General features: G+C 39.5%; 1 protein-coding gene and 1 non-coding gene across 2 annotated transcripts; both read left to right on the forward strand.

Annotated features, from left to right (window-relative positions):
• On the forward strand, window positions 3,654-3,735 carry TRNAS-AGA. The gene has a single exon. It is a non-coding gene; the product is annotated as a tRNA-Ser (tRNA).
• Window positions 4,173-25,136, forward strand: C4H8orf37 (chromosome 4 C8orf37 homolog). The gene is made up of 6 exons (XM_001924281.4): window positions 4,173-4,370; window positions 8,922-9,009; window positions 10,624-10,688; window positions 11,219-11,284; window positions 20,087-20,182; window positions 22,742-25,136. The coding sequence occupies exons 1-6, from the start codon at window positions 4,216-4,218 to the stop codon at window positions 22,893-22,895; spliced, it is 624 nt and encodes a 207-aa protein (XP_001924316.1). The 5' UTR covers window positions 4,173-4,215; the 3' UTR covers window positions 22,896-25,136.

The following is a 25,136-nucleotide window of genomic DNA, read 5'->3' on the forward strand; positions in this document are numbered from 1 at the left end:
TGAACAAATGACTATAGTTCACTAGGCCTCGGGGTTGTCAGAGGCTACTTCCCAAATACCAACTTTGAGCCTCACCCTACCATATGGACACATGGGGGTCCATGAAAAATAGTGTCTGAGGGGCCCGAAAGCATGAGCAGGGCTGGCAAAAAGTGGCAGGTTTTGTCTGGACTGCTGAAGAGAAATGGACTGAAAGTAGAACGAGTAAAGAGGTGCACGCCTTCGGAAGGTGTCTGTGGCTCAAAAGACACCCTAACAGATTCTTGCAAGACCCCCAGCAGCGGCCCTGTGAACCTCGGCACTGGTATCATTAAACGGCTATCCTCATTTCTGGCACCTAACGTTGGACACATTGACAGCAACAGCGTTGATGGAAGAGGAAAGAATCTGTTTTGCAGTGAGAAAATAAAGAAAAAAAGAAAAAAAAAAACAGTTCTCAGATTTCTCAGGCCATTTGAAATCATGCCAGAGAAATACTTGATTTCAGCATTCCTCAGCTCTCTGTGATGATGCCGTGAGTGGTGTCCCCCACGTGTGATGATGTATGTCAGGGCCAGAGTTTTCTCAAGATGTTCCAAGCCTGCAGGCTCCTGATCCTTTTTCAAATTACAAAGATGATAGTATCCCAGGGAGAGTTGTGATTAGTCTAAACTCTCCACAGCTGTGAGAGACGAATGCACAAATTCCAATAAAGATACTGCGTGTTCTGGACTGAATTTACCTACACAGCACTGAGGCCTAACTCGGGGACCACTTAAAAGAACTGGAGCTGCCCCAACACTAGTCCATCTCTTCCTATAGCATGAGGGGCCGGGAGGCTGGCAACTGCTCTGGGAGGATGCCTCTCCTCACACCAGTGGGTATCTATTTGGAAGGTCTGGGGTGTGTGGGGAGAAAAGCAGGGCCAGGAAAATTAAACCTAAGTACACGGGAATCCAAAGAAGCCTTCCAATTCATCATGTGAAGAGCCAAGAGGATTATAAAACACCTTGTAACTGAAAAGGTTGGCCTGGAGCTGTGTGTGACAACAGAACCAGCTGTACCACCACCTCGAGCTCATTTAGAACAGCGCTAGCAAGAGGGCAGGTTCAGTGCATTCTTCAGTTATCTGGGAAAGCCTACGGGGCTTTGTTTTCTTACTCTGGACACCTTTTCCCTCCCATACTTCCTAGGAAGACGAAGTCAACACACAGCATGCCACTTGCACCACGTTTACTAATTCTATCGTCCGAAGACCCTCAGCTCCACGATTTTAGGAAACATCAGACGCTCAGCATGTGCTCCAAGACTGCGAAAGACTTCGGGGACACGAATTCACATCACTGTCTATACATATGAACAGGTATAGAGATAATAAATAAGATCCTTCGCTTGGGAAAAGAAAAAGAAAAGACCAAAGGAATACATAATATAGTTTGTTTGGGTTTGCTTTTTAGGGCTGTACCCAAGGCATATGGAGGTTCCCAGGCTAGGGGCTGAATCAGAGCTACAGCTGCCAGCCTATGCCACAGTCACAGCCATGCCAGATCGGAGCCACATCTGCAACCTCCACCACAGCTCATGGCAACGTCGCATCCGCCCCCCACCCCCCCCCGCCCCTGAATGAAGCCAGGGATCAAACCCACATCCTCATGGATACTAGTCAGATTCGTTTCTGCTGCGCCACTCCCTATAATGTGTGGGTTTTTTTTTTTTAATTATCTTGTAATATGATGAATGAATGAACGCGGAATCTTCCAAAGCCATGTGTACACTCAACATGTACATCCACCTGCCCTGGTTAGAGTCCACTGAAGTGCACCTGGACCTGGTGTCACTCCTGATATGCGAAGATTTTTAATAGTGCACTATCATTTTCCAGTTTATCACACAGCCATACCCATATACGATATGTGGCATCTCTCATAGTAGGCACTGAACTGGACTTGACTTTCTCTATGACAAACCAGAAGGACAACACAACTGCAGTTGGAAGACCCAATGGGGAGTTGAACGAACTGTAAGTGAAATTCTCAAAACACCAACCTCTGGATGGTATACAAATGATAGCTGATTAAAATGTGGATGGGAATGGAGCAAACAGAAAACAACCTCCAATTTTCTTCTAATATTTATGTAAACAAAACAAAACACACAGCTAGAAACATTTTCCCTTTTATCTTTTCATGGACCTTCGCGCAAATCTTCTACATGCTAATAGAGCCTTTCAACGACTAGCGTGGTATACCTCAGATTTCATATTTTCTAGAGAAAAATCAAATTATTAATTTAAGCCTGTTAAACTGTATGGCAATCATGTGTTACTCCCTCTGGAACCATATTCCAAGGGCAATTTCAAAACCAAGTGACTTGTTCCTGTCTTTCTGCTGGAGGCCAGTTCTAAGTAGAAACACCAAGCAAGACAAGTTGGCAAAAATCAAAGTAAAACTTAAGCTACTGAGTGGGAAATCAGTGCGATTCTGTGAGCTAAAACAAGTTGCAGGGAGAAAAACCAGGGCAGCCCTGCAAGTAAGGGGTATGTTGCCTTGCTGGAAACATTCAAGGTTGGTATGATGGTAACATTAGTGGTGTGCTGGGTAAGTGTTTGAAAACCAGCTCTAGGAAAAAAAAAAAAAAAAACCATGTTTGTAGCTTCTGCAATTTCCCTGGTGTAAATATATCCAGAAAGGCTGATTTCAAGCTGACATCACTGAATGCCAAGTTAAGAAGAAATTCACAATAGTAAGCCATTATACAGTATTTCAGATACAACAGATATAAATAATCTCAACAGCAGAAAATATAGTAAAATGTAGGAAAATAACTAGACTGTGGTGAATTCTGAGTATTGCTTTTTTTAATATGGTTAATTTAATTGTGGGGTTTATATAGTTTGATTTATTTTTTAATTTAATTTTAGTAATGGTTGCATTTAACAACTGGCTCCCAAAACACCCAAAACTTCAGAGGTGGGCTCTAGTGAGCAGGCACATTCACTCCATCACACCACTTCAGGGACATTAAAGTTATTCTGAACAAACAGCAAACCAAATAAATGAGGCTATTAATTCATTCGGATCAAACTATAGCCAGTTTCCAAGGTTGTCAACCTCTGTATTATCCCACATTAGAAACACTCAAAGTTCAAGTTTCAGTGCGCATAATATTGTAGGAGTAGGATTAACTGACAATATCTTGCATTTGTATCATGAATTACACTTTTCAAAGTACTGCTTTTAAGGCAGGGACAGTCTGGGAGCTCTTTGGCTAAGAGAGAGCGGGAGGGGTGGAGCCAGCAGCCAGGAGCCAGGCAAGGAAACCTGAAGGCTGGGCGTTGGGGGGCACTGAGGTTCCCGGTTCCCTCCTGGAAACGGTTCCATCACTCTGCCGGCAGGTGTACCAGGCTTTTCGCCCTCTGTCCTGTTTTCTGACTCTAACTTTAGCGATTTTACTAGAATTCAGTTTTTTTTCTGATGGGGAATCAAAGGGTTGGAAGGGACACGCTCAAAGAGCCTTTCAAAAAACTACAATTATTAGTCCCAAAACATTCAAACATGCTGTTATCTGACAGAACAGCATTGTTATGTCTTACTCGCGAACCAAACATACCTGTTACTGCAGCAGACACTTGCGTGTAGATTCTACATAGATCACTGCTGAAATTAACACCAGCAGTAGTCGTGGCCGAGTGGTTAAGGCGATGGACTAGAAATCCATTGGGGTCTCCCCGCGCAGGTTCGAATCCTGCCGACTACGGGCAGGTACACTTTTGCTATGAACATGGCCTTCCTTTTGCAGGCTTCTCCACAGACTATTTGAACTATTTATGAACGTTTAGGATAGGAGGGGGACCCCCAATGGGGCCAGAAGAAGAGCAGATGAAAGAGTCAGGGAGTCGTGTGACTGTTGTTACAACCTGAGTCCAGGAGAGGGAGATGGAACAAAACACTCCAGACATCCTGGAACAAAGACAAGCGAGGCAGCGCCAGGTTACGCAGAAAGGAACAGCTCCGACCACCAGCTCCACCAGAAAGCCTGCGCCACGGGGCCTCCGGAACCCAACTAGACCTTCCACGACAGCGCTCTTGCGCTGCGGCCTCGCCGGGACCCGGGCGGCCCTGGGACAGCGCACGCATGCGCGAGGACGGCGAGCGCGCGCAGCGTGTCCTCGCGTTGCCCCTGGAAACCACGCAGTACTATAGCAACTGCAGAGGCGGAGGGCTGTGACAATTCAAGATGGCGAAGGACCTGGACGAGCTCTTGGATGAGGTCGAGTCCAAGTTCTGCGGATCAGACCCCCTGAGACTGGGCATTGTCGAGCGGCCCAGAGGCTGCGGCGGCGGTGTCCTCAGCAACGACCGGAGCCGAGCCGAGGAGAAAGAGACTCTCAGGTTAACGGGCGGGAGGGGTGGGCTGCTCTGGTAAAGCCTGCTCCAGGCCCTAAAGCCACCCCTCCGCCGCCGGACCCTAAGGAACGCACCCCCTCGCCCGAGACTGCCGGCTCCTCTCCCTGTTAGGGACCAGACCCTTGATTGCCCGCTCCCAGGGCCGCACACACTCTAACTTCTTGTCCTCGAGGATCCTGTCATCTCTTCCCAAGGCCCGACTCCGCCCCTGAGCAAACCCCGACACCTGGCCCCGGCCATGCCTCGTCTCTGAGAGCCCAAGGCTTCACCCGGTTTCTGTCACCCAGATAAATCCCAGGGGGTTCCGATGGGGTACAGGTGGTGCAGCCTAGGCGCCCTTTCTTGAGCGCCGAGGGGTCACGGTGACCCGGCCTCCGTTTGCCTGAGCTGTTGTCATCCTCTTTTGAGGCGCCACCTCAAAGGAGAACCTCATCATCTTGCCTCTGACCCTGTACCTCAGGCAAGCAATCATTGGGCTGATTGTTGGGGAAAAAAAAAAATGCTTCCATTCTGTTCCATCATCAGTTGATTTCTTTTAACTCAGAGAATTAGATGAGATTAGATATATGATAAAAGGGTTTAATTATTGGTAATTGGTACTGTCTTTATTAATCCTAACCACCTTCCTTCTACCCACGGCCCCAGCTCAGAGTACCAGAGGATCTGAGGCATCCAAATTGAAATTTGGAGAATTTCCTTAAGTCTTCGGTTTTGATAAAAAAAAAAAAATCTTTCGGATTTGTCAGTCATTTTTCTTTAGTGTAATTATAAAATAATAGGACTGTCTTCTTTATCTCATTTCCCCCTCAACCCCAAAAAACCAAAAGTTTTGCCAGAACAAGTATTGTCCTTCAAAGTGATGGCTTGGGAGCAGTACCTCTTGCTTGAATCTCTTGGAAACACTTGTGGAATTACACAGAGACAGCTTTGGAACAGCCCAAGAAAGTCATTCTTTTTCATTTATGGCTGTATTCCTGGGTTTGGTTTTGTTTTTGTGTGCCTGTGTGTAATTTCCCAGATGTATTACCCAACACCATTGGCTGCACAGTTTACCAGATTTACTTCTCATGACATTTGTTTGTTTATAAAAATTCACCCTCAGAAGATAAAAACATTGGAAAGAGTCTAAAGTTCAGAAACAGAAGTTCTGAAAATTAGTCAAGTACTGGGCAGCACTCTAAAAAATAAATGTAGAACCAGCTAAAAGCTAGACTGCTTTGAATGGGCCCATTTGACTTTGTGTACAAAGATGACTCGTTAATTTGAATATCATTATCTTGAGCGCTAGACATCCTTATGGGCTCATTCCCAGCACATCTGCCATCCTGATCCCGCATTACCTACCAATTTCTTTGTACTTTTTATTCATTGCTTTGGGGAAATGGAGAGACTTTCTCAAACAGCCTTCCGGAGCCTATTCATCGGAGGAGAACTGGCGCAGAGGGGTAGAATATCTTGGAGCAGCCTGCTCAGAATGGGAAGGGTTACTAAAGTGCACATATTCTCCGTTTACATGTTGTTTTATGCCTCTCTGTAGCCTGTTGTTATACTGTGAAAATACATCCATAAAGCTTCTAGCACCCCATCCCACCTTACTACATCAGATTTTTTTCATAATAAATTTATAAAAGCTAGCACACCAGTGCTGTTGTCATGTGTTAAAACTTTTCTTTTGGCAATGGAGTTGTAAAGGTAAGTTTTTGCAAAAAAACAAAAAAGCAACAAAGACACTAAACCTAATAATAAATACAGTTCCTACCTGGCATACAGTGTGAAATATTAAAATTTTCACCTGAACCAAAATTGATACCTGAAACTTAGGAACTGATTTATATTGTGAATTTATTAATAGGAGACACTCTGCCAGTTATACAGAGGTAGAGCCTGTGTCTCTTTTTCTTCTGAGGGTTAAAATACTGAAATTGTCTCTTAAAATGATAGCTCTACAAATAATAAATGGCCATGCCACATCCGGGTACCAGGAACAACTGCTAATATAAATGATCAGAACATTTGCAATTTGGTGAAGAGTTCAAAATGATAAAGGGAACTATGCAATAATTTTTTTTAAAAAGAGGCTAATGTGGGTTGAACTGCAATAAGAATAAAGTGGTTCAAGATCATACGAATGGAAGTATTTACAGATAATATCATAACCTCCTAGATAATAGCTATAATAATAGCCAACATTTATTCAGTCTATATGCTGAGAGCCTTATATGTGTTAATTTCATTTAATCTCTGCCACCCTGTGAGGTGAATCCTATTATCCTTGTATCACTGACCAAACCAAAACTTAGAAAAATAGTTACTTGCTCAAGTTTCTATTTCCAAGTCTACCAGGACATTGTACATCCAGATTTAGGCTTTTATATATACCTTTCACATTCAATTAGGGGTTTCAAGTGTGTATTTTATTTAGAATGCATATTTTATTTTTGAATATCTATATCTTAAATCAAGATTCAATATAAGAAGCAAAGTTAGGTTGGGAACCAATAAATGTTTACTAACCTTTGATTAAGATTTCTGGTATTATAGCATCAAAAGACAAAAAAAAATATTATACTGTCCTTTAAAATTTATGTGCTTCCTCAATGAAATGATGGCATTTTTCCTCCCATTTCTATAGCAAAGCACAGGCAAGCATAGGCATCATGAAATTGCACAATCTAATAGCAGACCAGAATCTTGTGTAAGCTGACAGTTTGGATCCCTAACAGTGCTGAGTAGCTTGGTGAAGTTTGAATGCATCCAATTCTTGAAATTATGGAGTTGCATGAAAGAGGAGAATCTAGAGAGTAACTGAAAACCAGAGGAGAAAATTTCTAGAGGACATTTTAGCAACTTGCTGTCATGAGAGAAATTGAAGGAACGGGTACCCAAGTGTCAGGTGCTGCTGAAAAATTAAAGAGGATTAGAACTGAGACAAGCCAGTGAATGCAGTGATTTGGGCAGTAGTGACTTTGAAGAGAAAAAAAAAAAAAAAAAAGAGTTTCACTATTGTTGAGGGATGTAGAGGCCAGAGATAGACTATTACACCTGAAAGAAGTTATAAATGGTTGTCTAACTCTCCTTTTTACATGTGAAATGTCTGAGGCTCCGTGAGGTTAAATAATTTAAACTAGGTTGCATGTTTTCAACCAGTGATGATTTTACCACTCAAGGGCATTTGGCAGTGTTTGCTGTTTTCTGATTGTCATAACTGGGAAAGGGTATGCTACTGGCATCTAGTGGGTGGAAGTGAGGGATGCCGTAAAACATCCTGCAACACATCAGCCTGCCACCTCTCCCTGCAACACACACACACACACACACCCAAGAATTATCTGGCCCCGATTGTCAGTATTGTCAATGTTGAGAAACCCTCGTCCAGGTCATGCGCTAATGCTAAATCCAATATAGTTGTAAAGAAGTAGAAATAATGAATAATTGACTGGTCGTCAGTAGTAAGCAAGAGTGACAGCCTCTGGAGTGTCTCTTTGAGGAGGAAAGCATACTTTATATAGAGGAGAAAATATTAGGGGTAAAAGTTAGAAAAGGAAGAATTGAAGAGGGGAAACCTGGTCATAGATGGAATTAGACATTCAGTAGCAGGCAGTAGCCTCTGAATGTTCTTACATCAGGTTAATTATCTCACTCGAAGCCATTTTAAAGAAGGGCTATTGTCCTGATGTTAAGAATTTCAGTACAAATATGTTTTTAAAAATAGAGTTAGACTACAGAGCCTGTCTTCTAAAATAATTTAGTGATCCAATGAAGTTATGAAGTTGACGTACAGTATCTATAACATGCAAACTTTAGAGTTCAGCTCGTTTATGTTAGGTGTCTGGACTGCCCTAGATTCAATTCCAAGCCTCCCCTCCCACTATTTGTATGACCTTGGGCACGTTTCTGAGTCTCTAAATCCTTATTTCTTCATCTGTGTAGCAAATATTCAGTAAATGTTAGCTGTTAAATGGAAGTTCCATGCAGTAAACAGTTTGTATTAGTAATCTTGTGATGGCTTTACCTACAGACGGTAAAGAGGTTGTTGAGATGCTCTGTCAAAGCTAATATCAACTGTGTGTATGTGTGTGTAATTAATTGATCATTTGATTATATAACCTTTGGCTCCTGTAGTAAAGAGATATGGTTATTTGACTTACAGTGGAACCCTTAGAGAAAAATTTAGACATATTTAAATTATATTTGTTTACAATGCTCATATTCTACTTATAATTGAACATATTTTGTATTCTTTAAAAGAGTGGCTGATGTAATTTAGAAAAATACATATCCAGCTTTCTCTTAAATGTAACATACAGCTTTAAATGTTTTAAGTATGTAAAAGTACATATGTGAATGTGTACCTGATAAACTACATCTTTTTCTCAACAAATTTAGGCTGTGTCCATAGTAAGGGGGAAAAGTCACATTTGTCTTTCTGTTAGCAACTCTATCAACAGGCTTTATTTAAACAGAATTCTTCTGATACTGGTTGATTTTACCTGCACTTAAGCTTCAACTGTTTGTTGTTGTTGTTTGTTTTTTCAGACCAACAGAAACATTTAAAAAAGAAGATGATCTTGACAGTCTTATTAATGAAATATTTGAAAAGCCCAACTTTGACAAAAAACACTTTGTAAGTCAAGTGTAAATGTAGAGCAATTCTTTCATTATTTCAATGAAATGCTGTTTAGAATAGTCCAAAAACTTGTAGACTGCACAGTTATAGTCCTTTGAATTCTGAAAAATACAAATTATTTAAAGAAATTATTCCACTTAGATTTATAGAAGAAAATTAGGAACTCTGTGTTTTGCTGTTTATTTCTCGGCAAGAAATTAGGAAAACTGTTGAACAAAAGGCAACTTGCAGATCAAGTGGATAACTTGTATTTATTCGTTGACTCTAAGAACACTTTTCTAAGAGACCCAAAACATTGTTCATTATGGGAGTGTGCTTAGCATCTCAAATGCTTTTCCACTTATAATATAGTATAATATCAAAGAGAAGCTTATTTATCTTTAAGCCTGCAGAAGAGAAAGCAACCCTAGCAAACTTCTAAGGAAAGCAGATCAATGTACAACATGGGTTGGATTAGGAAAAGTGGCTGTGAGTGGCCAGTCCATGCCCACCTTGTCCTCAGAGGCCAGATCATCCTCCTGAGAGTACTGCTCCCTCCCCCATTCCTGGCCCATCCTGTTGTGTTTATTTTTTATTTTTAGTTGAAGTGTAGTTGCTTTGCAATATTATATACATTTCAGGTTGTTGTTTTTGCTAATTGCTCTCAGACTCACACAGGAAAGCCCAGAAACAACAGCAGATGTCCCAGTGTGTCAGCTCTTGAGCTGTAAGCATGCGCCCGGATGGTCCCTGGAACGAGCTCCTGAAGGCAAAAGGATCTACACGCAGTGTTGTTTTTCAGATATGCACCAAAAATGTTTCCAGTTTTGTTTAACATCACTTTTATTTAACAAATAAAAGAGTTAAGAGAAAGGTTTTTGCCTCCATTAAATTTCCGCACCTACTAGGTAAACGAAAGCATGTCTCCGCATAGTTTAAATTGCCTTTTCTCCATCCCACTTCCTTTCTTTGGCGGTGGTCCTCGTATGTGGTTGGCTTCTGCTGTTTGGTACTATATACCAGTTAACACTTAATAAATGCTTGCTAATGATGATGTTATGTAACCATATAGGCACTACTGTATGGTTGTGACTAGGTAGCTCTACATTTTCCCTGAATTCCTAATGGTTGATACCGTTCCATTTGATCAAAATTAATATTCCTGAAGTTATCCAGGACTTTGGTTAGTTTATTTTTAGTTCAGGTGAGTACCATTCACAGCCTTTAAAATGAGTCTGAGGTTTTTTTCCCCCCCTCCATTGAATTTTTCCAGGATGAAGTTTTAAATAGCAGGTCTTTCATATTAAATCATTGAACTCTAGTATTAACTGAAGAATTATAAAGTGACTCTAAATCTTAGCAAGCTAATAATGGCAGTATATCAATTTTCTAGGCGAAAAGTTAGCAGAGTAATTTGTAAATTCCTCAGGGAGGTCTACTTCCCTTTTGCCTTTAAAAGGTTTTGATCACTGCTTTTATTTCAGAAACTTTAAAATGATACCGAATTTTTATTTAAGCCCTTTTAAAAATATTCTCACTATAAAATAAAGAAGATTAGTTTTCATGTCGCAATTCTCTAAGTTACCCTTGGCCTTTTATTGTTTTGGTTGTTGTTTTTTTTTTTTTTAACAGAAATTAAAGTCTACATCTTCAGGTAACGCATCTGTCAGAGCTCCCACTCAAGGCCTTGGTAAAAGGTAAGTTGGAATTGCTTTGGTGAATTATACACATTAGTAAGCGTGGTCTCATAGATTTTGTTACCATTTAACAACATTGAGCAACAAAGCACTGGTTGGCTTTCATGAGAAAGACCAATAGCAGTATTTTTAGTGTTATTATGTCCTGCGACCCCTTAGTGTAAAGGAACTTGAATGGGAGGTTATTGCTATTGTAAATAATTTTCTGCCATGTAAAAAAAAAAAAGTGTGAACACTTTCTCAAAATTAATGTTCTGTTATATTCTTCAGTATTTACTTTATCCCTTACATTATTTGGCAAACACTTTCTTCTGTGACTCATTTTAACTCCTTGAGTGTTCCTAAATATACAGGTTATAGCCAAAAAAGCACTGATCCTAGTATAAATACCTCTTCTTTGAAATAATTGGCTTGCTCAGGAAAATACACAGTTTGATTACAAGAATATGGCGACAACACAGCCAGACTAACTTCTCATCTTTCTTTTACATCTCAATTTTGTTTTTCTCCTGTCTGTTAAACATGTCTAGTTGCAGCCCAGTGTACCTTGGTGGAAGTGCTGTTCCTTGTGGGATTGGGACAAATACTTCACAGAGGTAAGACGTTGGAAATACATTATACTTTCTTCTTAGGTTTTTCCAAATTGATAACCCTGTGAAAACATAGTTCTTATCATCTTGGCATCAGTCCATTTCATAATAAGCAGTATATTTTTGGGAGTTCCCTTTGTGGCTCAGCCCTAATAAACCCGACTAGTATCCATGAGGACACTGGTGTGATCCCTGGCCTTGCTCAGTGGGTTATGGATCCGGCGCTGCTGTGAGCTGTGGTGTAGGTCGCAGGCGCAGCTTGGATCTGGTTTCTAAGGCCGGCAGCTGCAGCTCCATTTCACCCTGTGGTCTGGGAACTTCCATATGCCATGGGTGCAGACAAAAAAAAAAAAAGGTATATTTTATTAGCCAGTCTAAGAACACTTTACTGAAATGTTTATTCTTCTTGAATGATAGCTGTTGGAAGCAATGATGTTGACACCCGTGTGTTGTTCCTTGTGTTGACACCCGTTTCTAAGCTCCACTTGAAATGCCTGGATCACTTCCGTCCCAGCTCAGTCTTCACAAGACAGCAGGAGAATGAGCTTTTGCTTTGCTACTTTTCCTTCCAGGCAGGGGAAGCCAGTGAGTAAGATGGGTGAACAGTGCAGCCGTGGACTGAAAGGTGTGTTAGCCACTCTGCCTTGGCCAGTCAGCATGAGAAGCTGCTCGTCTGTAAGACCCAGAGTTCTTAAGCATAGTTGCTTGATTTTACATGTTTTAAAAGCAGAAACCCTCCTTTTTTTTTTTTTTTTTTTTTTTTTTTTTTTTTTTTTTGTCACTTCTTCAACCCTCCTTTCACCTAGTATCTCACTCAGACTTCTTCCAGGGCATTCTCATGGTCTTGATGCCACCAACCCCCAGCCCCATAGCAGCCTCAGACTCCTAGCCTATACCATTGTCACCGATTCCATTGTCATCATCATAAAGTGAACATAAAGATTGGTTTTTTTCAACAAATCTTTTTACTCTCCTGATCCTTTAGGTTCCATTTATTTACTATTTATTTATTTATTTATCTGTCTTTTTAGGGCTGCACCCACAGCATATAGATGTTCCCAGGCTAGGGGTCAAATCGGAGCTGTAGCAGCCAGCCTACACCACAGCTATACCAATGCCAGATCTGAGCCACATCTGCAACCTGCACCACAGCTCACAGCAATGCCGGATCCTTAAGCTACTGAGTGAGGCCAAGGATCGAACCCACATCCTCAAGGATACTAGTTGGGTTCCTTAACTGCTGAGCCATGACAGGAGCTCCTAGGTTCCATTTTTAAAGAGTCCTACCTAACTATGCTATTATATTTGGTCTAGTTATTTTTAAAACACTTTTTCTGATAATTTCTTAAGAAAGAACAGACTGAGCTCTGTGATTGCATGTTGACCCCATTTCAAGAGAGATAACTATTGCACTGAGTAATAGAAGTAGAATCTAAAAACAGGTTGTTGGAAGGTTATGGTGGTGCTGGCCTAGATCTTAGAGGCCTGGAAAAAGGGGTCATGGGACTAGAGGGAAATAGGAAATCTGGGGAAGCCTGGACCAGGAACACCAGGCAGCAGACAGGCTATAATGGTCCATAGGACTGCTGCCTGCTGTGAGGGTTGTAAATAAGAGTTGACAGCACCCCAGTCATCATGCATCGAGATTGTCTGTGCAAAGGATCAGAGACACAAACTGCCCCTAAAGAAGAATATAGTCAGATTGTTGTTGATCCTGACTTTCCCAGTTGGACTTGTCTCAGCCATTGCCAGATCCCTCTCTCTCTCTCTCTCTCTCTCTCTCTCTCTCATCCAGGCTTCTTTCAGGTCACCCTTAAATTACAGCAAAGATTTCCCAGTTACCATCCACTTACATCTTCTGTAGTCTCACCTGCAGAGAGCATTAAAGATAACATCCATAACTATTATTTTGAGCACCTCTCCCCATTCAGAAGGAAAATGAGAGTCACTATCTGTCTCCTAGTAACTCTATTGTTAAACTCATTGTTTGTTTTACCAAATTGTTTTTCTTGTTCTTTCTCTTGTTCTTTCACCTCCAGTTGAAGCCTGGGTCAGATACTCGACTTCCACCAAAATACTTGTTATTCTCCTACTTTCCACTTACATTTTCCTCTCTCTGAGTATTTTTACACTTATTCCCTGTCTAGAATGATGCTCCTTTCTAAGGCAGGTCCCCACTGTCTTACCTGCTCAGTTCACTTGCTACAGACTTACTTTCTCATTCTATTTGAATTTCCTTTTTCTTTCCTTTTTTTAATATTCATTGAATGCCCACTATGTCCTAGATACTAGATATCAAGAAAAAGATAAACACTGTCCAATAGAGAAGCTGATAAAGAAGCAAATGATTATACCCAGGGCCTGAAGAAAACAGGCTCTGATGACACGATACCTAAGCTCAGATATTCACTGCCTCTTACAAGCTGTGAAGCCTTTGAGAAGGGAATAGCATTATAAAACCTCAGCCTCTCACCCATAAACACTAAACATACTTTATGGAAGTAAAGGATCCAATGAAATAATACATTAAAATTTGTGCCTATGTTACAAAAGACAGCTAGTTGCTATAGGTCCACTAGTTTGTAATTATTTGGTGGTCTTTCTCCTCTGTTAGTGCTGCCTTCTCATTGTGTTACACCTCAGCTGCAAGAATACTATATTCTCCTTTTTCGTTTTATCTCAGGAAATGTCTACATATGTTTACTTACAGGTGCCTTCTGATTTTAACAATGGTCTTTAAGATATTATGTTCTGGTTTACTTCCAAAGAGTAAATATTAAGATCTTCTTCTATATAGTATTTTTTACATGTACTTTGACTTAGTTCTAGCATAGAACAGTCTCATCCCCTGATGGAATTTCAATATATGTCTGTCATAAAATACTGATCCATAAGAATGCCAAAACTTATCAAACCCCATTCCTGCCTTCTGCACAGTGACAAGAAAACACTTGCAATTTGCATTTATATTCACAGTTAAATGTTTATATTCACAGATCTTTGCCCATCACAGAGATATTAGTCATTGACCACCCTCTGCATGAGACAGATCAGCACCCACAGAAAGATAAGCACTTATATATTCAGGTATATATAAAATATTGTATGTATAAAGTACTTTACACTATTCAAGCACTTTTATTTTTGCTTTTTTTTAGGGCCGCACTCATGGCATGTGAAGGTTCCCGGACTAGGGGTTGAATCAGAGCTGTAGCTGCCAGCCTACACCACAACTCACAGCAACGCCAGATCCTTAACCCATTGAGCAAGGCCAGGGATCAAATCCGAAACCTCAAGGTTCCTAGTGGGATTTTCCACTGCACCACAATGGGAACTCCTTCCAAGCACTTTTTATATGTGTATCAGTTTACCTGCTTCACAGGAAAAAAACAAGACGCAGATAGAGCAAGAATTTTGAATCCCCATTTTTTATAAATGAGGAAATTGAGGCAGTGGTGTTAATTTCATGAAATATATGTTCATTATAATGTGCTTGCTAAGGCCTAGATGTTGAGTACATAAATCGTGCTGAACAAATACATGGACATTTCCATGCCCCCAGTGAATTTTCAGTCTATATGAGGAGAGAGACTTCAGTTCCACAAATAACTTTAATTTCCACATAACACATAATGTGAATAGTAAGTACGGGATACTGCAAGCATGGATAATTGGCATCTTAACTAATATGAAAGGTTAGGGATTGTTTTCCTAAGCAAATAACATTTAATCAGACTCTGATATGATGAATAAGTAGGAATTAAGCAAAGAGAGGGGACCACTGGAGCCAGGAGTGTTAGAGGAGCAGAGAGCAGCCAGGTGAGCTGGAGTGTAGTGAGTGAGGGTGAGGGATAGGTCCTGATTGGCTGGAGAGGTAGTCAAAGGATGTTTAGTTTGTGGTCCCCTGGAGGATGTTGGAAAAATAATTCCTACATGCAGTGGATGCCATTGGGTTGGTTTTCTGGGTTTTTTGGTTTTTTTGTTTTTTGTTTTTTTTTTAAGCAAATAGAGATGACATAATCATATTTGTGCGTCGAAAGAAATTTTGTTTCCACAATGGAAAATGGACTAGATGCTGGAGGGGCAAGACAGGAGAAAACACAGGAAGACCAGTCAATAGGCAGTAGTTACCAGTGACCTAGGAAAGAGAGAAGGATGGCACATGTGACCTGAGTGGTGGCAGCAGCTGTAGGGAAACGCTCGAGATATTCAGAATATAGAATTGACGAATTCAGAGATTAAGTGGTTATTGGAGGTATGAGAGAGAGTTTCCAGGAATGACTCCCAAGTGCTGTGCCCTGCCCAACGCAAGGGTTCAGATGTGTAACTTGATTCCCGGGCCCATTCTGCCTTCTAGTATGCCAATTTGCAAAAGGCCATAGATTTATGTAAGAGGGAGGCTGCTTTTGCTGTTGCAGCTGTTGTTATTTTCCAACTTCCCAAAGAGCAAGACTCCCTGGCCCACTGGATTTAACTGAGGACCACAAAGTCTGTGCAGGAGACTATTTTGGACTATTATTGGGGGCATTCCTATCACAAACATCTTTAAAGTGATGAAGGTTTTACCTATTAGCCAGATAAAAGGACAAAGCCGTTGGTGACATCTTCATGTTTGTATTTCCTCACATTTTAAAGGCAAGACCTAACAATTTATCTTTCATTAGAACCAGGACTTTCTAATATTTTTTATATACAGTTACGGAAGAAAGATATACTTAAGCCCTGAAAATAATGCTGAGGCCATAAGGGAAATGGAGTCTATTCTGCCTGGGGTTTTTTTTTGTGTTATATTTGTTTGATACTCGGATAAAGCTCTGGTTTGAGAGTAATCCCAAATGATTGTAAAGATTTGAGTCTTTTACCCAGTTGGTGGAAAGGAGAAAGTGGTGGCGTTAATAAGGCACAGATAAAACCAAGCATGATTTTCAAGCCAAGTTGAATTTTACTCTCCTAATTATTTTTTAAACTACTTGCAAGACTGGATTATTCCATAGGCTGGTACTAATTATGATCTAATAGAGTGAATCTTAGCAACAGAATGATTTCTTAGCTGCAAGTTAGTTTTATTTTTCTCAAAGGACAGTGTTTGTAGGAAAATGTGGTAGTGTGAATAGATTTGAATAAACTACTAAATTTTAAATTAAATTAAAACGTTGTATTTAACATTATGGTTGAAATTTTACACATACAAAATGTCAGGAAATTCTGAATTATGGTTCCCACAGCAGCAGTAATTCAGCCAAATTGCACATATGTATTAAGGCATTAAAGTTAACACTCTGTGCAATCATGTAATAAACCACATATGCATAAGAAAGCAAGTTATAGCAGCTTTGGGAACCATCATTTTGCATTTCCTGACTTGTACACTCAAAATCCAAGTTCCAATGTGTACAAATGTAATTGTGTTGAATTTCCACACATACGAATACAACTTCATGAATTGCTAACAGTTTGAAAGAAAATATGGAATTGTTTATGAAATTCGTATAGATTTTAAATGTTTAGTTCTTACTGTGAATAATATTTCTAGAAATGCAAAGCATTTATTCTCAAAGAAACTCTCAGGCTGAAATACATTTGCAATTTTGAAGTTCACCTCTGAATTTTAGAGGGAAGTAAGTGAAAAAAACCTAATGATGATTTTATTTTTTAATTACAGAAGTACTGTGTGCTTATTGAAAAAAATTTTTAAAAAAAGTTAAAATGTATAAGGAGAAAATAACCTCCTTCCTTTCTCTCCATTCCCTTCCCTCCTGAGGCAACCAGTGATGGCTGCATGGTATATTACCTTCCAGGTTTTTCTCTATGGTCTTACAAACTTGTAAATACATATACAGAAAAAGTTGAGGCTATTTTTAAATAGTTTTTACAAAGATAAGATCATGCTGTAGATGTTATTGTGCAACTTGCTTTGTTCCCCTCTAGGTCAGTAGGGAAATCTAATTAAATCTCTTTATCAACTGCCTAATATTCCAGAGTATAAATGTTACTCCGTCTTTCCCCTCTTTGATAGCTATCCAGGAGGTGTCCGGTTTTTGCCACTTCAGCCATACTGCAGTAGAAATTCTTGAGCTATATGCCTATATTCTGGTGCTTTTATTTGTGTGTAATAGACTCCCAAAGATGGGATTGCTAGTGCAGAAGCTAGGGTATCATTTTAATTTTCAAATAATGCCAAAATTTTCCCCTAAAGGTTACAGCAGCTCACGCCCCCACTGAAAATGTCCGAGAGTGCTAGTTTTTGCTAGCTTAGTTGGTTTTCAATATTTATTTCATGTTTGCTTTAAATGTTAATTCTTTATGTAGTATTTTAACTTTTTTTAACAAATACCGTATGCCAGGCACTGCTATAAGCATTTTATCAATATTAACTTGGTTAGCTCCTCATAATTCTTTCATGAGGTGTGTAAGTATTATTATCCCCTCTTTACAGGTAAGGAGACTGAGTCACAGAGAAGTTAAGTTACTTGGCTATGATTAGACAGCTTGTGATTACTGGAGTTAGCATTTGAACCTAGGCAGTCTTGTCTTCATGCTTGACTGCTTATCTAATACTACCTTTATTAGTGAGATTGAATATATTTTTAGGATTTTTTTTCTTTGTTGTCATTTGTAAGCACTCTTTTTTTTTTTTTTTTTTTTTTTTATTTTCCCACTGTACAGCAAGGGGGTCAGGTTATCCTTACATGTATACATTACAATTACATTTTTTCCCCCACCCTTTCTTCTGTTGCAACATGAGTATCTAGACAAAGTTCTCAATGCTATTCAGCAGGATCTCCTTGTAAATCTATTCTAAGTTGTGTCTGATAACCCCAAGCTCCCGATCCCTCCCACTCCCTCCCCCTCCCATCAGGCAGCCACAAGTCTCTTCTCCAAGTCCATGATTTTCTTTTCTGAGGAGATGTTCATTTGTGCTGGATATTAGATTCCAGTTATAAGTGATATCATATGGTATTTGCCTTTGTCTTTCTGGCTCATTTCACTCAGTATGAGATTCTCTAGTTCCATCCACGTTGCTGCAAATGGCATTATGTCATTCTTTTTTTATGGCTGAGTAGTATTCCATTGTGTATATATACCACACCTTCCTAATACAATCATCTTCGATGGACATTTGGGTTGTTTCCATGTCCTGGCTATTGTGAATAGTGCTGCAATGAACATGCGGGTGCATGTGTCTCTTTTAAGTAGAGTTTTGTCCGGATAGATGCCCAAGAGTGGGATTGTGAGGTCATATGGAAGTTCTATGTATAGATTTCTAAGGTATCTCCAAACTGTTCTCCATAGTGGCTGTACCAGTTTACATTCCCACCAGCAGTGCAGGAGGGCTCCCTTTTCTCCACAGCCCCTCCAGCACTTGTTATTTGTGGATTTATTAATGATGGCCATTCTGACTGGTGTGAGGTGGTATCTCATAGTAGTTTTGATTTGCATTTCTCTTATAATCAGCGATGTTGAGCATTTTTTCATGTGTTTGTTGGCCATCTGTATGTCTTCTTTGGAGAAATGTCTATTCAGGTCTTTTGCCCATTTTTCCATTGATTGATTGGTTTTTTTGCTGTTAGTGTAAGCACTCTTTTTGATTGTGAATTGAAAATGTTTTCTCTCACTCTGTTACTGTCTTTTCATTTTGTTTTTGCTAGCTTAACTCTTCTTATTTCCTTGTAATTTTTAGATGATCCAATGTATCTATATTGATTGTAGTTTTTAAATACTTCAAATAATGGAGAAGGTTTCTTTTAAGTTAACCCACAATTATTATACAAATCAAATTATTTTAATAGCAATTCATAATTCGTACCATTATATATATTATCATTTTACTCCTAAAGTTACTGTGTAGTATATAAATTTTGAGATTTGCTTGGCATTTCAGTTCCTTAAGTAGTCACTGAGTACCTGTTACAGGCTAAGTATTGTTCTGGAAGTTCTGCCCTTCACATAGCATTTTGCTCTTCCCTGCACCTTTGCCATCAACATACAAACTTGCCCTTTTTCCTTCCTTCTTAAGTTCACTCACTTCCTTTACCAGCCCCTTAAAGAAACTGCTTAGCTATACCTACTCCATGAAGCCTATGCGGACCACTGTTTTAAAATTACAACCCACTTCCTCCAAGTACTTCCAATTTTATTGACCCTACTCTACTTTTTATTTTATTTGAAGCATTTCTTACCTCCTAACAGACTATATATAATTTAGTTATCAGTATTGTTTATTCCTTTTCTCATTAGAATCTAAGCTCTATGTGGACAGAATCTCACCAGCACATAGTAGGCTTTCAGTAAATATTTTTTAAGTGAGTAAATGAATACATTCATGCCAAGTAGTGTGGAAACAGAAACAAATAAGATCCTGCCCCAGCCCTGAATTAGCTTGTGGGAGAAACAGATTCATTTCAATACAGTGCGGCAAACTGTGAGATAGAAGCATCCTAAAAATTTCATTAGGCAGGGAAACACTTCAGGAAGTGAAGATCTCCCTCAGACACAATTTGAAAACCATTGAAATAAGAGATCTACACATCCATTTTGTTTCTTTAAATATCTGCCAATATGCATTATATATCAGTATGCATGATCTTAGTAAGATAGGTTTGTGAAGACGTTTAACCTGAAAGTTCAAATGGATAATCATTCCTTTAGTATAAAAAGTTATAATTGGATTATATAAATTTATAATCATCTTTACTTTTCTGTTGTTTGCTCCGTAATCTATGTGATATATTCCATGAATAAATCATCCTATTTTCATATTTAAACATACCAAGAATTTCTAATGTATAGTTCTTTCTCTCTGAACAGAGCGTGTGACCATCTGCGTTGTATAGCATGTGATTTCTGGATAGTAAGCTACGATGACCATAGGTGGGACACATCATGCGATTACCTGTTTTTCAGGTATGTTTCTGAAGAACTTCACTCTGTGAAGAATGTACTTGATACAATTTTATGTTTCTTATGGTGCTGTAATGCCTCTTGCTGGCATTTCTCTCATCATCTCCTCCTTTCCATCTGTCCGCCATCAGCCTAGGTAAGGACAAAGGTACAGAAGTAGCCTCCTCACTGATTTTCCTGCCTAAGCTCTCTTCTTTCAGACCTTCCTTCTCTTGCCGAGAGTTAAAGCATACCTCTGAGTATGTCCTGCCCAAAACCATTCTGCTGACAGAATAGCGTCCAAATTCATTACCATGGCGTTCAAGACCCTCCACAGTCCAGCCCCCAGCCATCTGTCACCCAGCTCTGCCTGCCTTTCCACAGTAGACTTTTCACCTTTGCAAGATTCTAGCAACATCATAGCACTCAAAGCTCCCATTCCCCATGACTGTGTAAACTGGCCACCTCCTGGAGTACCCTCCCGCCGTCTTATCCTACCCAGACCCTACCTGGCCCTCAGGGTACACGTCACTGCTCATCCTCCGTGATTCCCTTAGCACTCTCTCAGCTTGGAAACAAACTCACCCTTTCCTGTGTGTCCACAGCCCAGCTGAACGTGGGGAGCCATTTGTTTTTAGTGGTATCAGTCTGCACACTGGTTATACAGTGAAACCCTGTTTAGTTGCTTGTTTCCTTGTCTGTATCTTGCAGATAAGGGCGCTAAGTGTATCCTAGCTTTGACAAGTTCTAGAACTTTCTGAAAGAAGTGTCAGTTATACTTGACCATCCTGCCATAATAGCTAAAGAAAACACTCTTACTTTCCTATGAAATCATATTTCCTATATGGGAAATAATGAAATTTTCTTTCTAAGCTTTTAAGATATGCACTACTTGGAATGTATTAAGTAGTTCTGTGGCAATCCATGATTCCTTCCCTAAAATCTCTTAAGGATTCAGTCAAGTGTCACATGTTAAATTTGTCAAAATATATTGCAGATTGACTAAAGGACCATCTTTCATTTAGCCATTTAGATAAAACTTAGATATTCGGTTCTTCCCCTATCTCACAGCAAAGTCACTTAGCTGGTCTATGTCTCAGTTTTCTGAAGTCAGAGAATTAGCCTGGAAAATCTCTCAGGTTTTGTTAGGTTCTAACCTTCTAAATTGTGCCTGAATTCTGTACAGGACCGACCATGGTGCCCACTGGCCACCAGAGGGCACTTTGTATCCTGCTTTCCACTGCAGTGAATTCAGCAAATAACAGCATGTACCCTTTTTTTTCTTTAATATTTATACTGTAGTTTATTGTTTTACTGTGTTTGTTTTCATCATTTTACTTTGAATTTTTTCATTTTTCTTTTGCCATGAAATATACATAAATTCAGTACATAGATTATCATGAAAGTCATAATTGATTTTCTATCAATTAAGTTCCATAGTCTTTTTTATACCATCAAGTCAGATGGTTATCTTTTTTTATGACAGTCCTGACCATTGATTTAATCATGATAACATTGATGTTTATTTCAGGATAGGCATTTATTTTATTTCTGTTAGTATAAGTAAATAAGCAGATCACAGACACAAATGAGCTACAAATGAGTTCAACACATAGAAATAACAGGTACTTTCTCTGTTAATGAAAATCTTCTGTACTTAACCCACTAGAAGCCTGTTTTGTTTCTGCCTCTTATATGCCCTCCACTTGTCACTTGAAGGCTTTTAAAATTTGGCACAGGTGAGTCTTTGAGGTAGGAGATGAACCACCATCCTGTCCCCTCTATTCTCATATCATGTCATCTCTGATAAGACAGATCAAAAACCCTTCACCTCTTTAGGTCATTTTGTTCTTCAGGAGACTTAATAAAAAGACCTAGAGGAATGCCATTTAAAAATATTGAAATCCGGGAGTTCCCATTGTGACACAGCAGAAACGAATCCGACTAGCATCCATAAGGATGCAGGTCGATGCCTGGCCTCACTCAGTTGGACAGGATCCGGCATTGCCATGAGCTGTGATGTAGGTCGCAGACGTGGCTTGGATCTGGCGATGCTACACCTGTGGTGTAGGCCAGTAACTGTAGCTCATATTCGACCCCTAGCCTGGGAACGTCCATGTGCCCCAGTGTAGCCAAAAAAATAAATAAATAAAATAAAAATATTGAAATCTGGAGTTCCCATTGTGGCTCAGTGGTCACGAACCCAGCTGGTATCCATGAGGACACAGGTTTGATCCCTAGCCTCCTTCAGTGGGTTAAGAATCCGGCGTTCCTGTGAGCTGCAGTGTAGGTCACAGACACAGGTCAGATCCCAAGTTGCTGTGACTGTGGTGTAGGCCGACAGCTGCTACAGCTCCGATTTGACCCCTAGTCCCAACTTCCATATGCCATGGGTGCAGCCCTAAAAAGAAAAAAAAAAAAAATGAAATCCTCAGAGAGCACCAGTTTTTTGAATAAGTGGCACTAGGCAATTTAGTGTCTGGATGTTATAAAGATAGGAAAATAAAGCCAGTGGAATTTTTTTTTTTTAAGTCAAGTACTGAACAAAGCCACTGTGCTAAATCCTTCTTGTTTTACTAATAGGAACAATATGCCAGAATTCCACAAATTGAAAACAAAGTTGGTAAAGAAGAAAGGAACACGGGCCTATGCCTGCCAGTGCAGCTGGAGAACCATTGAAGCACTGACTGACCTTCAGAATGACCATCAGCTTCGCTGGGTTTGCGGTAAACACTAAGGATGCAGGCTTTCCACATTCAGACAGATGCCTCCATGAGAGCAGTCTCAGGTCATGGTCACAACATTTAGGTAAAGGGACAGAACAATATCATGGAAAAGAGAGGAAATTTCCTTTCGTGGCTGCGCACATTTTTGAAGACGAAATGGACTTGAGAAGATAATGTGCTTTAACAGTTTAGAATTATTCCTTTTTGCTAGATGGACATTTCACTTAATAAGTAAAGTGTTGAGTTATCCAAATACTTCTTTGCTAGCCTCTCTCCTGTTAAATAGCAGTTTAATTGTGTAGTTTCATATAAATATGAACTATATCCATTCAGTTGCAACTGCGGTATTCCTGACGCTACTACACTTAGCGTAAGCACTCCTTGTTTATAGCAGTTCAAGGATAAAGCTGGTGGGTTCAGAGAGGTCATTGAGGGGTGCATACATTACCTCCTCCCGCCAGATCTGTTGTCACCAAAGGTCATAATTTAGATTTGTCAGAAACCATGTGATGAGAGACTGATTGAAGGGTTTTCAAGAGTATAGGTATATTGTAGGTGAAAACACTGCCTGTGTCTGACCTTACTTCACCAACTCAAAGCAATATTATGTACAGTAATAAGTATGCATTACCAGTCTTAGCTTATTTCTCCTCCTTTTCATTTAGCTATCAAAAGTTATTTAGTTTGCTGCTTTACCAAATATTTATTTCTATTTTTAAAAAGTTGTTTTTGATGCACCTAAAACCACAAGGAAAAATCCTAATACAGACAGGGCATTGTTGGATTTTTTCAAGGACCTTCTTGCCTTTAATGCCCTAAAACTCAATCAAGTAAAATAAACAGCAAGTTAAGATATTTTCTCAGGCAGCCTGTTGATTTTTCTGGTAGGATGAGGTTGACATACTGTTTATTAGATGAGTACATGAAAAGACAAATAAAGCATAGCTGAACCAACAGGTAACTATTAGGCTCCTTCTTGACACCGTGAACATTTGAGAAAGCCCACAGTGGCAGCACATTCAGAAAATCAGTTACTTCGGGAGTTCCCGTTGTGGCGCAGGGGAAATGAATCTGAGTAGTATGCAGGAGGATGCTTGTTTGGTCCCTGCTGTGCTGTGGCATAGGCTGGCCTCTGTAACTCCCCATTCAACCCCTAGCCTGGGAACTTCCATATGCCGCAAATGCGGCCCTAAAAAGCAAAAAAAAAAAAAAAGAAGAAGAAGAAGAAGGGAAACCGGTTACTTCAAAGTGCCAGCTGCCAGCCCCATGCCGAGATTCTGGGGGCTTTCCAATCTGCCGAAAGCTTCTTACTGCATGTTCTAATGTATAGTTCAAATGTGTGACACAAGGCTTGCAGAAAAGGAGTAATTGAAGCAAAGTTATGATCTGCTTAGTCTCATGCTGAATCTGTTCCAGCCACTTTTACTTGAAGATCTGTCATTAAAATCCTTTTCCTAACTGTGACACATTTGCATGTGTGTAAAACTTACTCTAATAAGTCTAGTATTCCAACAGAACAAGTCTCATTGTAGCAGATGCTCATATTTTTGTATGAAGGATATATTTACAGATTTTATCTTTCAATAAAAAATTTCTACCCCCTCAAATTCGATCTCAGTGTAATGGAATCAGAAACAGAGGGATTGAAGTCGCCTCTTTCCAAAAAGTAACAGAACAACAAGATCCACACATTTAGAACCTCATGGAATGTGGCACATTTCATCAGAATGGTGGGTTTTTTTAATTTAAATGAGAAAATTTACTAAATTATGGATTTGAAATTTTCTCTATTATTATTTCATTCTATGGCCCATGTTTGGCATTTCATAACATAATAATTATAACTTCCCAAAGTCAGAAATGTATAAATGAGTTCACATTTTTGTTGGCAATTTACTTTACAAGCTTTTTAATATTGTACAATTTTTAATCTAAAGCGTAGAAAAAATATTACATTTATATACAAATGTATAGATTATTACCAGATGTAATTCAAGGCAAAATGCAACTATTTTAGTAAGAGTTTTAGAAGAAAAATAATTTCTAATCAACTATAATTTTAAAAATGCCAGGTCTATGAAATGTTCAAGATGTTTTGCATATTTGTTTTCCTAATATTTATAATTTTCTACCTTTAGCAAGTATCTATTTTTTATCAAGCCAGATAGCTACTTTATTTGAATTGTATTGAAGGATACCCTAAGACCCTTATCTTGCCTAGAAATGAAAAAATAATAAATAGCTTTACTCTA

Source organism: Sus scrofa, chromosome 4 (genome assembly GCF_000003025.6).
Source record: "Sus scrofa isolate TJ Tabasco breed Duroc chromosome 4, Sscrofa11.1, whole genome shotgun sequence".
Lineage (NCBI taxonomy): Eukaryota > Metazoa > Chordata > Mammalia > Artiodactyla > Suidae > Sus > Sus scrofa.